The sequence below is a fragment of the Geotrypetes seraphini genome, chromosome 8 (assembly GCF_902459505.1).
Source record: "Geotrypetes seraphini chromosome 8, aGeoSer1.1, whole genome shotgun sequence".
Taxonomy (NCBI): Eukaryota; Metazoa; Chordata; class Amphibia; order Gymnophiona; family Dermophiidae; genus Geotrypetes; species Geotrypetes seraphini.
This window is the reverse complement of record NC_047091.1, coordinates 18,869,484-18,885,943: the sequence shown is the minus strand read 5'-3', so window position 1 is coordinate 18,885,943 and position 16,460 is coordinate 18,869,484. Positions and strand designations below refer to the sequence as shown.

The following is a 16,460-nucleotide window of genomic DNA, read 5'->3' as shown; positions in this document are numbered from 1 at the left end:
TGGTAACTTGCGCAACTGGTTGGACAAACAGTTGCTGAAGTCCGGAGCCATAGGATAGTCGAGAAATAGCTGTGGCCACCTTAAGTGAGCCTTCAGGATTCTCCCACTGGTCAGTAACCAAAGAGGTAAGATCCGGGTGAACTGGAAAACAGTTTGTCTGTGCATTAGTGTCACGCATGATAGAGCACTGCAAGGTGGAAGGCTGCTGGGCATAAAGCTTCAGTATAGACAAGGTATCAGAAATACTGAAGCTGATCTGAAAAGGCAATGCATGGAGGGATCACACTGTGATTCGCCGCTGCTCCTGCCCCCTGGATACTGAACCTCAAAAGGAATCCCACATCATCCACCATCGCAAAAAGCCCAGTGAAAACAAAGGAATGGAAAGGGATTTCAAATCATCCCAATCCTGCTCTGAAGGGGCACTGTCAACCTTCTCTTTTCAGAGCAGTGGACTATTTTTTTATACTGCATTAATAGTGGGTAGGTTTTTAATTTTTTTTTCACTATACTTTATAGTGTCATCTAACATGCCTGTTTCTTTGGCTGGCTATGCATTAGAGAATGACATTTGTCCCCATCCCTGCAGAAACTCAATTTCCCCATCCCCACGAGTTTTGTCGCTATCCCTGCCCTATTCCTGTAAGCCCTGCCTTAACCGCACAAGCCTCTTAGGATTTTAAAGTGTTTGAGGCTTGTGCAGATGAGGATGGAGCGTGCAGGAATGAGACAGGGACAGGAAAAGAACTCGCGGGGATGGGACGGGAAAATGAGTTCCTGCAGGGACGGGAAAAACTTGTCCCCGTGTCACTCTTTACTATGCATTTGCATGTCTAGGAACTGTTTTTGCCGTTGTGACATCTGCACATCGACTGCATGTTTTGGGTCAGCATCAACTGTGTTCTGCATAGTTTTACCTAATGTAATAATACCATATGACTATAATTCATAGTAGATGTAGGCAGAGAAAGATTTGCATGGTCCATTCTGTCTGTCCAACAAGGCAAACGCATAAGGTATGATGTGCTATTATCTATGTGTATTAGAACTTGATTTGCCTTGCCATTGTCAGGGCACAGACCAGGGAAGTCGGCCCAGCACTGGCCTGTCTGCTCAGCCACGATCAGGGCACAGACTGTAGAAGACTGTCTGACACTGGCTTTGTTTCTCAATTGAGTAGCCAGCTAATCACCATTAAGTTGGTTTGGTTTAATGTCTTCCATATAGGATCCTTTTAGCTGCTGCTATAATGCTAACTCAGCAGCATTCACCATGACTTTGGCGATAGTTGCTGGTTTCAGCTTTGATTGATTTCAATTAGCTTCATTCTGATTCATGATGGTACGTTCTGTAGTGGTACCTTATATGGATCTATGCTGCTGGTGATTTCTTAATGAGCGTTAACACTTGCTTGATGATTGTTGGCTGTGTCCCAAAGCAGCCGTGGTCTTCTCCCGATCAGCTAATGTTGGGGAGCAGCGATTCATCTCCCCCAGCAGGCCAAAACAGGACCTGAGGGGGTGGGAGTGGAGCAGCTTACGGTCTCTGCAAAGTAATTTCTCCTGACGCGCCGAGCTGCAAACAGAGCGGCTGCTGCCAACTATTTTGGGTTCCGAAGGGAGTACTGAGGGGAGCCACAGAAGTTGCCTGTATTCCCCTATTTTAATTGTAAATCGCTTAGAATTTTATATAAAGTGATCAAATTTTAATAAACTTGAAACTTCAAGTTTAGGGGTTGCAGCCCAAAGTGGGTTTAGTTAAATAATCAATATTTGAAAACGGTGTTGCATACTGTGTGGAATCTTCAACTAAAGGAGACTTAAATATTGACAGAGAAGCCTTTGCTAGAGAATTTTCAATATCCTAACAGCTAATCAAGCTCATGAAAGTAGAGAATGGCACGGTGACAAAATTAATCACCGCTCCCGTCCCTGTGGATAACCGTGGGAAACCATCTCCATGTCTTTCTTTAAGGAGAGAGGGAATAATTAGCGTATGAATGGGCACAATCACTGACCCTCAAGCCTTGCATTGAAGAATGCTGGTGTAGAAGGACCGAGGTTGAGATAGACACTAAAGAATGACATGGGATTATTTCCCGCAGTTATCCATGGGGATGGGCAATGCTCAGCATTAATACTCAGTCTTAGCTCTGTCCCTGGAGGAACTCTGTTGATTTTGATTCTTTTTTAAGTCTGAAACCAAAAATGATGTCCTTTATAATCCCACTGTAAACAATTTGAAGGTGGATGAATCAACCAAGGAATTAGGTAATTGGTAAGTTGAGGGTCATTAAAAATTCACAGGCAAGGTAGTGTAGAATGTTCGTGAAAGAGGTAGAACACAAATGAAGACGGAACCAAAACAGACAAGCGAACAAAGTGGCGAGGTTCAGACAGTTTAAATTGGCTCTTTTTATTATGGAACACTCACTCCCTGGACTCAACACAAGCTGTTTCAGCAAAAGAGCCTTCATCAGGAGTCCCCTGATATCTATAAAACAAAATATAATAAGTTTGTTACAAAATATTAAAAAAAAAAAAAAAAAGGAAATATAGACATGAGCCTCTTATCAGAAAATCCATAAAATGTATCACTTCTCCCTTGGTATTCGCGGGGGATAGGGGCAGAGCCGGACTGCGAAGTATGAAAAACCGCAAATAACTTCTCGTTCAGCTCTGACCCACCCTCGCCTCTCTCCCACCTTCCCCCGGCATCCCGGCCTTACCTGGTGATCTAGCAGGCTTTCGGGACAGGAGCGAACTTCCTATGCTTCTGTCCCATGCAGATCGCCAATAGGAAATGACTGCCTTGAGTTCCTGTAGTCTCTCGAGACTATGACGGGAGCTCACGGCAGCCATTTCCTATTGGCGAGCTACATGGGGAAGGAGCGTAGGAAGATCGCTCCTGCCCCGAAAGCCCGCTAGACCACCAGGTAAGGAGTAATCTGTGAAATGCTGAAGACGGGAAGGTCCTAAACTATGCTTTCCCACCCCTGAAAAAAAAAAAAATTTTTTGCAGATAATCGAAACCGCGAATAGGGAGGGGGAAGTGTATGTTCCAAAAATGCACATAAAAAATATACAGTAGACTATCAGTTAACCGGCACCCATGGGGATTGATAGATGGCAGATAAATGTAGCTTCTGGTTGCTTGAAAGTTACTATTAAAAATAGGCCTACCTAATACTTGATCCTATACTATGCCATACCATAAACTGTTCCAGACAAACTATCGGACATGTGGTAGGCAAAGCGTGGACATACTCAGATGTGGCATGCCAAGTTTACATTTCTGCCAGAAATTGATTTTATTTACAGTATTTCTTTGATTTTTTTGCTGGTTGCTTGAGTTCTGGTTAAGAGACACTCGTCTACTGTACATAGAACTTAAGCTGTTTATACTTTTGATGGCACTATTATAAATTTATTTTATTTTGTATGTTATAGTTGTTTTTGAACAAACTCTTTTCTGTCGCCTTACACATGTTTTTATGGATTTTCAGGTTAAGAGGCTCATGTCTTTTTTTAATCCCCTCCTTTAAGCCCTGCTAGCGTTTTTAGCGCCGGCCATGGTGGTAAGAACTCTTAAGCTCATAGAATTCCTATGAGTGTTGGGGTTTTTACCACAGCGACCGGTGCTAAAAACGTTAGCGCAGCTTTGTAAAGGAGGACCTAAATATTTTATTATTATAAATTGATTTTATTTTCTATGTTATAGTTGTTTTATTGTATATTGTTTTATAGATATCAATGGACTCCTGATTGAACAGCACTACTTTGTTCACTTGCCTGTTTTGGTTCCTACTTCATTTGTGTTCACTTTGTTTTCTGTGGGATACCTACGTCTTCTTTGTTGCTGTGGACGAGATAGCGCATAACTGAAGTATAGCTAGAGAATCTCTTCTATTTATTGTTTTGTGGAAATAAAGTTGAATTTCTTTCCTTTTTTTTTTTTTAAAGAAAAAATCTTGATAAAAATAATCTATGATATGGTCTGCTGTTCTTCCAGTCGGTATTTAATTTCATTGCTGGTACTGTGTTTGCTTTGTAAGTTGTTATGCCTTGTTTATTATTACTTGAATTCCTTAATAAAAATGATTCAAAATAAATACATAAATAAATCTCTTGCTGGAGGTATAGGAATTGAGGATAAGCAAGGAAGCCAAAATGATGCAAGCAGTGATATATGGTTATTGCTCTGGGTCGGAATACACCGAGGCCTGGATTCTATAAATAGTGCTCGCTGTTGGCGGCCGCCTTAAAAGCAATGTGTCAATTATACGACAGTGACGTTTACAGAATCGCACCTTCGGGAAAGATAGGGGCCGGAAATGTAGGCCAGGGTTTTCAAGGACTAGATTTCCGGCACCTATCCTTGACACAAATCATGCCTGATGCTACTTCCAGCTTTAGCTACATCTACAGTGGCGTCAGGTGTCAAAAAGTGGTTGTTTTACCAGCTGTCTACTCTAAATACTTGGAGGAGGAAGTAGCTTATGAAGTGGTACCTGAAAAATAGCTGTGCTTTTGAAAAATAGCTGTACTTTATGAGTACCCTGTTTAACATTTGTAGCCCGTTTCTGTGAGTCTGTAGGAAAAGTCATTGAAGGGCTCAGTGTGATGGGGTAAGAGTAGCAGTCCCTATGCTGGAGACCTGTCTCTACTCAAGCTCCCCACCACCAGCATCAAATCTAGGTGTGGAAGGGCGGTAGAGGCTGAGGCTGAATGAAGGAATAAAGGCTTGCTTTCACTTCCCCCTGAAGGGCCGAAGTTTTAGTTTGGGCCTTGAGAACAGCCTTTCAGGAAAGAAGGGGGTTGCCCTTTGATAACTGAGAAAAATTACCTGGCTCCTTATGATGCCTTGAGGCTGAGGTGGGGGGTGGACCACAAAGTCAAAGCTTGGCCTGCGGAAGTCTTCCCTGCTTGCCGATGCAGCTTAACTGACTGGGTGAGCCTTGAACCGGCATCATGCTGAAGAGTTACTGAAGCTAAAGGAAAAGGGTCACATTTCTGACTGTCTCTGATGGCTTTTCGCCTGCCTGGCGAGATATGTCAGACTGTCTTTGGTCCACTGTAGTCGGAGATCATCAAGTTACCTCTCCCAGTGGTGCCAAAATAGGGCTCAGGGGGAGGGGGCAGCCTTTGGATGTGATACAGACACTTCTTGTCAGATTGCAGAGCTGCAAAGATAAGAAAACTTCCACTGTGTTTACCGACCTTCAGGGAGAGAATGGCTTCTGTGGTGATCCTAAAGAGCCGTTGGTTTCAGGAGTAGTTAAACTTTGTGAAGTTGCAGTTCTGATCTGCAAACTTGAAGTTTGATCCTTTTCTCAGATTTTTATTTATTTATTTTTTTTACATAAGGGAGAAAAAAATCTATTTCTCTTTGGAATTTTAAATTTCCTTGTTTTCTTCTTTCTTTTTTTAAATAGTGAGTGTGTGGAGAAAGAGGGGAGAACTGCAACCATTAGGACCAGCTGAAGGAAAAAAAAAATGAGTATCAAGGTGAGGCATTACTGAAGGTGGGAGTCCCTGTACATGCTCAGTAAATCGCTTACTATAGCTAGCAGAGCATAGACACACAGGATCAGTCTGAGGACTTCACTAACAAGTGTGCCTGCATCTCCCTTGCTTTGTGTCCGGAGAAAGTCAAACTGCCAGCAAGGACAGTTGCCTGCTGAAGACCGTCACATGTATAAGGTAAGAAACAAACTTTAGCTTTGCTTTGCTTCATACAGCAGGCAATCAGGGAAGAATATTGGATATTGAGGGGAAAGGGAAGGACCCGCCACTGCCTGTCACCCAGAGAGGAACTGCAGTGAAGAATTAGTTAATTCATCCAGCACAACCCCCTGCTTAATTGAGCTGACAGACAAGCACCACTAAGGAGCTGCATGTCTGTTCACCATCCGCTTGGAGAGTGAGAAAAATACTGAACATTTCAGGTTGCATGATACCCTTAAGGGAGAAATCACGTGAAACAATTTTTTTCTCTGTCTCCATCTGCTAGTAGGGAAAGAGAAAGCGATTGGGACGTGTATACCGCCTTTTTGTAGTCTTACAACCACACTCAAAGTGATTTTACATACAGGTTCTTCAAGCATTTTCCCTATCTATCTAATGTACCTGGGGCAATGGAGGATTAAGCAACTTGCCTAGGGTCACAGGGAGCAGCATTGGGGTTGAACCGACAACCTCAAGGTGCCGAGGCTGTAGCTCTAACCACTGCACCGCACTCTCCTCAAATGAATGAATTCATTCTGGACTGGGCTGGTATAGCCGAAATGGAAAGACATTTCAATGACTATTAATGAACGAACCAACCTATTTCAAAAGGAGAAAACTGCAGAATTAGAGGGCATCATATGAAACTGCGATTGAGGAAACAGTGATGGGATTCAAAAGAAGTCCCAGAAGATTCTTAAATGGGAAAAGGATGGAAATCAAGTACAGAGCACTTCTATTCAAACAGTCAAAAATGATCTTTCCCTTCAAAATAAATATGAAGGGTAGGGGTCAGCTGATAAACAACAATTACAACTCTAATTAGTTTAGTATGCAGACTGGATGGGCATGTTGCTCTTTATCTACTTTTTAAAAAAATTAATTTACACAAAAATATCCCACTGAACGAATGCCCTTTCTTTTCCACCCCACCTCCTTTTTTTTTTTAAGGGCAAGAATGGCACGAATTGATTGCTGGTACCACAGTAGGTCCAGAAAAGCAATCGAGGGCTATAGATCCCTCCAGAGCAGGGGTGTCAAAGTCCCTCCTCGAGGGCTGCAATCCAGTTGGGTTTTCAGGATTTCCCCAATGAATATGCATGAGATCTATTTGCATGCATTGCTTTCATTGTATGCTAATAGATCTCATGCATATTCATTGGAGAAATCCTGAAAACCCGACTGGATTGTGGCCCTCAAGGAGGGACTTTGACACCCCTGCTCTAGAGCAGGGATGAACAAAACATTAACCAGAGCTTTGGCAATTTTAAATATTTTATTTCACAAATATTTTCAGAATAGCCATTCTAACGGTTTTTTTCCATTGTTTTTTGTTACATTTGTACTTATTTATCAAATCACAGGTAATCTATGGAGTTCTGTGCATTTCTGGTTCCAATATTGCATAATGTTGTGGCCCACTAGGGATAATATCAATATTCATGAGGCCTTCTGTGTAGAAAGGCTGCACATCCTCTGCTCTAGAAGCTCTAACCCTAGAGAAAGGAAGATCAGCCATAAGAGAACCATCACCTAAATTCCTTGCTATCTCAGTTTCCTGAGGCCTGGAGATCTAGCCCAGGCTTCCTTTCCAGTGTGAAAGCACCACACAAGAACAGAGATCTGCACCATCTGCTGGACACAAATATTGAGGATTCTTTCTGGGACTAGACTTGGGCTGCCCAAGTCTGGTCCTCGAGATCTACTGGCAGGCCAGGTTTTCAGGGTATCCACAATGAATATGCATGAAAGAGATTTGCCTGCACTGTCTTCTTGGTATGCAAATCTCTCTCATGAATGTTCATTGTGGATATCCTGAAAACCTGGCCTGCCAGTAGATCCCGAGGGCTGGACTTGGGCAGCCCTGGACTAGAGGCTACAGAGCTTTATTTCTCTTCCCCATCACCTGGTGGAGAGAGAACTCGCTCAGCTGAGCAGGTCTGCAGAAAGATAGATGATGCTTGAGGAAGCTGCACACAGCAGACTACAGTACCACAGAATCACATAGAAAGGAATACATTCATGCCTCAGTCAGTGCGACAGAGCAGCCTATTCAACTTGCAGAACATGGGTCATGCGACACTTATTAGCTTCTCACCTGAGTTTGTGCTGCTCCCAATATTATTGATAGCAGATGGGACCGAGGTGGAAGAATGAAAACTCAAATGTCCATTTTCTCTGGGAGGCTTCTCTTGCCAGCCATGTCCTACTTCTCCGATGCCAGAGTCCATGTTGCTCTGCCATTCATCGGAGCCCTGACGAGGGTGGTAGATGGTATCTAGCCTCCCCCTGCCCTGGCTGGAAAAACTGCCCGACAGACGTTCTTCCAGATGGTTCAGCCAGAGTGCCAGCGAATTACGGTCCTCAAGGGTGGTGGCCGGGTGGATTAGCGCATAGGACAGAAGCTGGCGGCTTTCCTCAATATACGTGTTGTTCTCAATGGAATATGCAAGCACTTTTTGTAGCAGTTTCATGTACTCTGACTTTGCTTCTGTGTTGCGAGGCTGGAGCAGCGGCAAATGGGACAGCAAAAGGGAAAGAGTCTTCTCCTTTGACTCTTGATGCCACTGGCTGATGAGGGCTAGAAAGGAAAAACAAGAAAAAGCATCACTATGGTTAGCCTTATTATATGAACCAAAGCCTCCGAATCTCCTTTCACCTTATGCAAAAAAGATTTGCTCCTTATGAAATATATCCATGTCCTCTGATCCTCTATCCACATCAGGCATAGCTCTTAGCCTCAAATCCTCTACCCACACATGCCTGGAATACGAAATTCCAATTTAACATGAACCCATACTAGTCAGAAAAATAATACATCAGGACATTTCTTCCCCTTGCACCTCACAATAGATTTTTCAAAGACCCTTACAATAGCCCCACAACCCCTCATTCCCGAGCACAGTGGAAAGGGATGTTAAAGCTTTTGGCATTTTTATCACTCAGCAGTTTCCTCCTGCTCCTTTATACTTCCGGTTCAACACTACAAGCCTCTATTAAGGAAAAATTATGTTCTTACCTCTTAATTTTCTTTCTTCTAGACGCAGCAGATGAATCTAGAGACTAGTGGGGATAGTACACAACTACCAGCAGGTGGAGATAGAGAACTGATTAACAGGTGGTCCTATTGGTTGGCACCCTCCCTGTATCCTCAGTATTGCTCCTTGCCCAAGCAGTCGGAACCAGAATATGTCCGACATGTAAAAAACTTCTTTCCCATCACAAATCGCAAAGGTAATAATAGAGAGAACTACTAACAATATCAAAATCGTGGAAAAAGCGAAACACGAACAGGGATCCAATAGCCAAAAAGGGTGGGGCTCTAGATTGATCTGCTGCGTCTAGAGGAAACAAAATTAACAGGTAAGAACATAATTTTTCCTTCCTCAGCAACAGCAGCAGATGAATCCAGAGACTAGTGGGATGTAGCAAAGCAATCCTCAATCAGGGTGGGAAACGAATGCCGCCTCGGCAATAACCGACGCACCAAAAGCAGCCTCCGCACGCACCGCCACATCCAACCGGTAATGCTTAGAAAAAGTATTCTTAGAAGACCAAGTAGCTGTGCGATAAATCTCCTCCAAAGAAAAACCTCTGGACTCAAGAAGTAGCCATTGCTCTAGTGCAGGGGTAGGGAACTCCGGTCCTCAAGTCGTATTCCATTCGGGTTTTCAGGATTTCCCCAATGAATATGCATTAAAAGCAGTGCATGCAAATAGATCTCATGCATATTCATTGGAAAAATCCTGAAAACCCGACTGGAATATGGCTTTCGAGGACCGGAGTTCCTTACCCCTGCTCTAGTGGAATGAGCATGAAGCTTGTCGGGCAACCGCTTACCAGACGTCAAGTAAGTGGAAGCAATGATCTCCTTGACCCAGCGAGCAATGGAAGCTTTAGATGCAGCCATACCCTTGTTGCGGCCCGCAAACAACACAAAGAGGTGATCAGAACGGCGAAAGTTGTTAGTAAGTTGGAGATAATGCAGAAGCATCCTATGGACCTAGGAACCGCAGAGAAGCGAACTTTTCTCCCCAATCCTCCTTTCTGAAGGCTGGAAGAAAGAGAGACTGGTTAACATGAAAGGTGGAGAACAGCTTAGGAAGAAACGACGGAACAGTCCGCACCGACACGCCCGAATCTGAAAGGCGCAAAAAAGAATCTCTGCAAGACAACGCCTGCAACTCAGACACTCGCCTAGCCAAAACCACCGCGACAAGAAAAACCGCCTTCAACGTCACATCCTTCAAAGTCGCTTTGGACAAAGGCTCAAAGAGAGGCTTTTGCAACCCACCAAGGACTACTTTAAGACTCCACTCTGGACAGATCTAAGAGGAGGACGAATATGTTGCACCCCTTTCAGAAATCGAACCACATCAGGTTGAGACTCCAAGGAAGAATGTGCCACGCGGCCCCAGTAACAAGCAATAGCATCCACTTGAACTTTAAGAGAATTAAAGGCCACTCCATCCTGAAGAAAGGAAAGAATGTTAGAAAGTGAAGCCTGGAAGGGCGACAGACCCTGAGCAGCACACCAAGAATCAAAAACCCTCCAGACTCTAGAATATGAGGCAGGGGTTGATCTCTTTTTTGCTTGGAGAAGAGTGGAAATAACCGGTTCAGAATAACCCCTATGTCTCGGCCGTGACCTTTCAAGAGCCAGGCCGTAAGACCAAAGCGGGATGGATTTTCCATGTTGGACCCTGAGTCAATAAGTCTGGCGTCACCAGAAAGGGCAACCAATCGCCTGTCGACAGACATACCAGGTCCACATACCAAGGACGACGCGGCCAATCCGGAGCTACCAGGATCACTGAACCCGAAAAGCGAGTTATGCGATGCAACACACACCCTATCATCGGCCAAGGAGGAAACACATAAAGGAGACAACCCGGAGGCCAAGCCAGAGCCAAAGCGTCTACCCTCTCCCTGTGTCTGCTGAAGAACCGAGGAAGCTTTGCATTTTTGGACGAGGCAGTCCGGTAGATCCCACCGTCGCACAATGAGGTCGAACGCCTGAGCGGAGAGTCCCCATTCTCCGGGATCTAGAAGATTTCTGCTGAGAAAGTCCGCCTGAATGTTGGCCTGACCTGCAATGTGAGCCGCCGACAGTAGAGGAAGATGAAGTTTGGACCATTGAAGAAGAAGCACCGCCTCTGTCGCCAACTGAGGACTGCGTGTACTGCCCTGCCTGTTGATATATGCCACCACCGTGACACTGTCTGAAAAAACCCTCCTTGGACGGCCCCATATCATATGCAGGAACGCTTGAAGGGCTAGCCTGGTCGCTCTCAATTCCAGAAGATTGAAGAGCCACTGAGCCTCCTCTGGAGACCAGACTCCCTGCGCTGTGGACTGAAGGCAGTGAGCTCCCCAGCCCAACAGACTGGCATCCATCGTAACAACCATCCAATCCTGAGTCGCCAGAGGCATGCCCTTGAACAGACTGAAATCGCTGAGCCACCAAGACATGCTGAGAGACGCCTGCGGCATCCATTGCAGACGACGATTATAATCCTGAGACACTGGGGACCATCGAGAGAGAAGGGACTGTTGCAGCGGTCTCATGTGAAAGCGCGCCCACGTCACCACTTCCAGCGTAGCCACCATCGAGCCGAGAATTTGCACATAATCCACACTTGCGGCCTGGGACTGTAGAAGCAGGCGAACCTGCGAGCGTAACTTCTCTCCCCGGTCGCAGGGAAGAAACACTTTCCCCACCTCCGTGTCGAACAGCACCTCCAGATATTCCAATGACTGGGACGGAGTAAGAGAGCTCTTCGGAAAGTTGATTATCCATCCCAAGGATTGAAGAAGAGAAATCACCATCTGGGTCACTGACAAGTTTCAAGTTTCAAGTTTTTTATTTATTCTTGATTAATCGCTTTCTCTAATTCAAAGCGATGTACAAATCCAAATTTAGTTAAAAGAGAGCAAACAAACAAACAAACCAAACATAGGGATTTACAATTGTTACAGAGGTTAAAACTTATTAAACTACATTGGGTAAAAATAGGGTTGTGAAATACATTCGTTATATAAAAGATTAAACATAGGAAAACACATTAGGAAAAATAATAACTAAAAAGTCAGGAATTAAAAGCATCATTAAATCAGGAATTAAAAGCATCATTAAAAAGAAATGTTTTTAATAATGATTTAAATTTTACTAAATCTTGTTCGTTCCGTATAAAAATTGGAAGAGCATTCCAGGTTTGAGGGGCTGTTATGGAAAATATAAATTGTCGCCTTGTATTGATCAATTTCAATGAAGGTATTGTTAATAAATTTTGATCAGTAGATCTTAATGTTCTAGTAGGATGGTAAGGTATTAAAAGTTTATGAATAAAAGCAGGAGTCTTATATAATAGTGTTTTAAATGTAAGTAAACAGATTTTATAAGTTATTCTATGGATGACAGGTAGCCAGTGTGCTTTTTCAAGTAGGGGAGTAACATGATCAAATTTTTTAGATTTTGTAATGAGTTTTATAGAGACAAACTTTCCTGTCTGGACGCTGCCGGGATCAACCAGTCGTCCAAGTAAGGATGCACTCGAATTCCCTCCTGGCGAAGAAAAGCTGCCACCACAACCATGACCTTCGAGAACATCCGTAGAGCTGTGGCTAATCCAAATGGCATGGCTCGAAACTGATAGTGCTGACCCAGGATTGCACAGCGAAGATACTTCTGATGCGGTGGCCATATGGGGATGTGCAGATAAGCCTCCTTGAGGTCGACCGCCGTCAGGAATTCCCCCGGCTGAACCACCGCAATGACCGACCTCACCGTTTCCATCCGGAAATGCCGGACCCGCTGAAAGCGATTGACCTTCTTGAGATCCAACAAAGGCCTGACCGAGCCCCTTTTTTGGGCACGATGAAGTAAATGGATTACCTCCCCTGCCCCCTCTCTGCCAGAGGGACAGAAATAACTGCCCCAATCTCCAAAAGAACTTGAAGAGTGCACTGCACTGAATCTCTCTTGGCAGCCCCCGTACACGGGGAGACCAAGAAAGAATCTGCGACGGGAGAGGAAAATTCTAACTTGTAACCGTCTTGAATAATGTCCAAAACCCACCGATCGGACGTGATCCGGGCCCACTCCACCAGAAAGGAAGACAGCCGCCCCAATGGTCACGATGGAGGAAGCCAACCTCCCGTCATTGGGAATTACGCAAGGCCGGGGTTCGGGCTGGAGGGGTAGGTTGGGGGTTTTGCAGGACGAAAGGAATTTTTCGGTGGAAACCTAGGTCTAGAAGCACAGGAAGACCCGGAAGATGGGAGAAAGGATGGCTTTCCAGGCCTATTATCTCCTAACATCCCTGAAACGATTTCTGGAAGACAACGCTCTCAAAGGGGCTTTATGTTTATCTTCTGGTAACCTTTGTGTTTTGGTATCCCCAAAATCCTTAACCAATTTGTCCAAGTCATCACCGAATAGCAGCCGACCCTTAAAAGGAAGCCGCACGAGGTTAAGCTTGGAAGCCACATCCGCCGCCCAGTGATCATCGAGAAACAACAGAAAGAGCCATTTTTTTTTGCTGAAGCCCGAATAATATCATAGAGGGCATCCGCCATATATGCTAGACCTGTTTCCAAATCTGGAAAGTCGGCCAGCACAGGCACCCCTGTCTCCATCATTTTATCAGCCATACCTTGAGTCCATTGCAAGCAAGCCCGTGCCGCACAGGAACTGCACACTGCCGCTTGCAAGGTAACTGCCGCTACCTCAAAGGACAGCTTAAGGGAAGATTCAATTTTCCTATCCTGAATGTCTTTGAGGGCTATACCACCCTCCACCGGCAAGTTAGTCCTCTTGGTAATCGCAGCCACCAAAGCATCCATCCTGGGGTTCTTAAACCTGTCCAGCTCGTCCTGAGATATGGGATACAACTGGCGCATAGCTTTCACCACCCGGAGACCAGCCTCCGGCGTGTCCCACTGTGTAGAAATAAGCTCAAGCATCGCTTCGTGCACCGGAAACACTTTAGCCGGTTTTTCATGCCCTCCATAAGAGGATTAGCCGTACCCGACGCCTGCATATCCTGCTGAGAAATATTAAAGCACTGCAGCACCTTGGCAATAAAGGATGGCAATTCCTCCTTATGAAAAAGCCGGAGCATGGAAGGATCATCCACTTTCCTAGCCAGTGCATCCTCAAGCTCTAAATCCGACACCTCACCGTCTTCCAGAGAATCTGGATGAGACAGGGGGAATGCAAATTCTGAGGGAGGGTCCCCGATGTCCACAGGCACCACCCTGCGCCTCTTAGCGGCTTGAGACTCCAGAGGAGGTCCACTGGCATGAAAAACAGACCCCTGGTTTAAGATACAGTCCTAGCACTGAGCAGGCTGAGATTTCTGCATCAAAAAGGCCCTGTGCATCAACATGATGAATTCCGTGGAAAATGCCACCGGATTCGGTTGGGCCTGCATCGAAAAAGTCTGCTCCTGTTCAGAAATTGGGACTGCAAAGGAAGATGACGAAGAAAAACAGCCGACAGCCAGTGCAGCCGCCGACGTGCACTGAAGTGGAACGGAAGCAGCCGCGAGCGCGGGAGCAGGGCCGACTTCAACTGCGTGGGAAACAGCTGCCACATCAGGTGCGAGCTGCACTTCGTCCCCCACCATGTCTGTACACCCTGCCGAACAGAAGCCCAATGGTGTTCGCCGCTTCCCACAGCGGGAACACCTCTTAACTGCCTCTGCTGCCATAACGAACAACCGCCGAGTACTGCAGCCGCCCCAAACAAATCTCGTGGCCAAAAAACCCCAGCGACTAAACCGGCAGACCTAAAAACGACCAAGAAATAGAAAGAAAAGCACTCTCATCCGAATCCACCGTTGTTAAGGCTGGTAGTATCAGACTGGGACAGACAGCAAAGCACTGTCCAGCAACAGCACACTGGCCTCTTAAAAGGGGTTGTTGTTTTTTTTTCTGGGAAAGAAGAAAACAGAGGACCAGGAATAAACCTCAATCCACTGGAGAGGAGGGTGGAGCAGGGTCCTGGGGGGCCCAGGTGTGACTCCCAAAGTTGACACCGCTCAGCCAAACACCCCGATCTATCTGAAGAGAAAAACTATCAACAGAAGAATAAACAAGAATCCAGCCAGAATCCAGGAGCTCCTGGAACAACAACCATCACCTGCTGGGAGATAGAGAATACCGAGGATACAGGGAGGGTGCCAACCAATAGGACCACCTGTTAATCAGTTCTCTATCTCCACCTGCTTGTAGATGTGTACTATCTCCACTAGTCTCTGGATTCATCTGCTGCTGTTGCTGAGGAAATTTTTATTTTAATGCACTCATTATTCTTTCTGAAAATTCATTCAAAGCATTTTTTTTACAGCCCCTCTTCCTAAACACACCTAGTTTGGTGGCTGCAGTGATGGTCCTCAACTGGGAAAATTCACCAAGGTTGTTTCTGGAACTCATCAACGCTGGATTCTAAAACCAATCAATGAGTGTCAGCCTTAAATAGTGACTGGCTCACTTCCCCCAGAACAGGGAGCTGAGAATACTGACTCAGGGACCCAATAGTTCAATGTGGAGATCTTTTGCATAGTTGTGCAGACCTCCTGCTACATAGACTACCAAGCTGGTCCCTCTTGTGTACCTTAGGGTTAACTGCCGTAAAAAGCTGAGAGACCGAAGCGAGGAACCCATCTGTACCTGGCATGGAGTCCTGGGAAGAAACTACAGTCATTGAAGAGCAATGAGGCCTCATGGATATCTGCAGTGAGTTTGAAATACAGCACAGACTGGGATGGGTGGTCTCAAGACCGGGGAAGGGAACATTGTAGAGATCAGAGAGTAAAAGTGTAATAAAGACATAACCTTCCCCAAGCAAGCAAAGGAAAACATGACTAGCACACAAGACACAAACAAGGGTGATCTCAAGAAGAGTGGTCCTGAAACTAAAAGGGAACATACTGAGCTTCGATAAAGCATCTAAAACACATTTTAAAGAGCATACCATATATACTAAAAAAAAAAAAACAGCCCAAATGGGGGTCTCAGTTTATATTTGAGTCTACCACCATAGTTTAAAAAAAAAATATCCAAATTAAAGCCTACTGGGCTGTGGGGAATGGAGTCTCGGGTCAGGGCAGGTCCGACATGAGAAGTAGGCAGCTGATTCCTCCCACCAGCAGCCGCAACAGTCCTCCATGCTGTTTGCTGGCTGCCGGGAGGAGAAGTCAGGAGTCAGGAGTCAGCGGCACATTCGGATCGTGAGCAGCCCTGCATTCGTTCCTGTCCCAGTCCTACTAAACCGTCTGGCAATAACAAAGTCAGATGCCGCAGGGGCCTTCCCTCTTGCCAAATTGCTATAGGCTCTGTAGGTCTTGATTCTGCCCCTCAAAATCAGGAAGTAATTTTAGAGGGGTCAGGCTCAAGACCAGCAGAGCCTTTAGCGATCTGGCAAGAGGGAAGGTCCCTGCGATATCTAGCTTCGTTATTGCCGGCTGATTTAGTGAGACCAGGACAGGACCAAAGGCAGGGTTGCTCACAATCCAGATGCGCCACTGACTCCTCACTCCCGCGCCCCCCCCCCCAATGGCCAGCAAACCACGCAGCTGCCGACAGGAGGACTCAGCTGTCTGTCTCACATGTTGGGCCTACCCCTGACCTGCTACTCTGTTGGAAGAAGCAAAGGGTAAAAGGTGATGGGGAGAGATCTTGGTTGTAGCTGGAGGGAGAGAGAGATGAGAGGTTGGAGGAAGAAGGAGG

General features: G+C 45.6%; 2 protein-coding genes across 7 annotated transcripts in view; one reads left to right on the top strand and one right to left on the bottom strand.

Annotated features, from left to right (window-relative positions):
• The window catches only part of SAMD4B (sterile alpha motif domain containing 4B), a 65,234-nt gene that overhangs the window by 19,758 nt on the left and 29,016 nt on the right, over positions 1-16,460 (bottom strand). For all 6 annotated transcript variants that reach the window (XM_033954944.1, XM_033954943.1, XM_033954947.1 and 3 more), the window contains exon 3: positions 7,825-8,307. In XM_033954944.1, the coding sequence (XP_033810835.1) occupies positions 7,825-8,307 (483 nt within the window). The remainder of the gene's footprint in view (positions 1-7,824; positions 8,308-16,460) is intronic.
• The window catches only part of GMFG (glia maturation factor gamma), a 56,613-nt gene continuing 45,651 nt past the window's right edge, over positions 5,499-16,460 (top strand). Inside the window, exons 1-2 of the mRNA XM_033954951.1 lie at positions 5,499-5,702; positions 15,079-15,467. The gene's annotated coding sequence lies outside the window, so the exon portion shown is untranslated. The remainder of the gene's footprint in view (positions 5,703-15,078; positions 15,468-16,460) is intronic.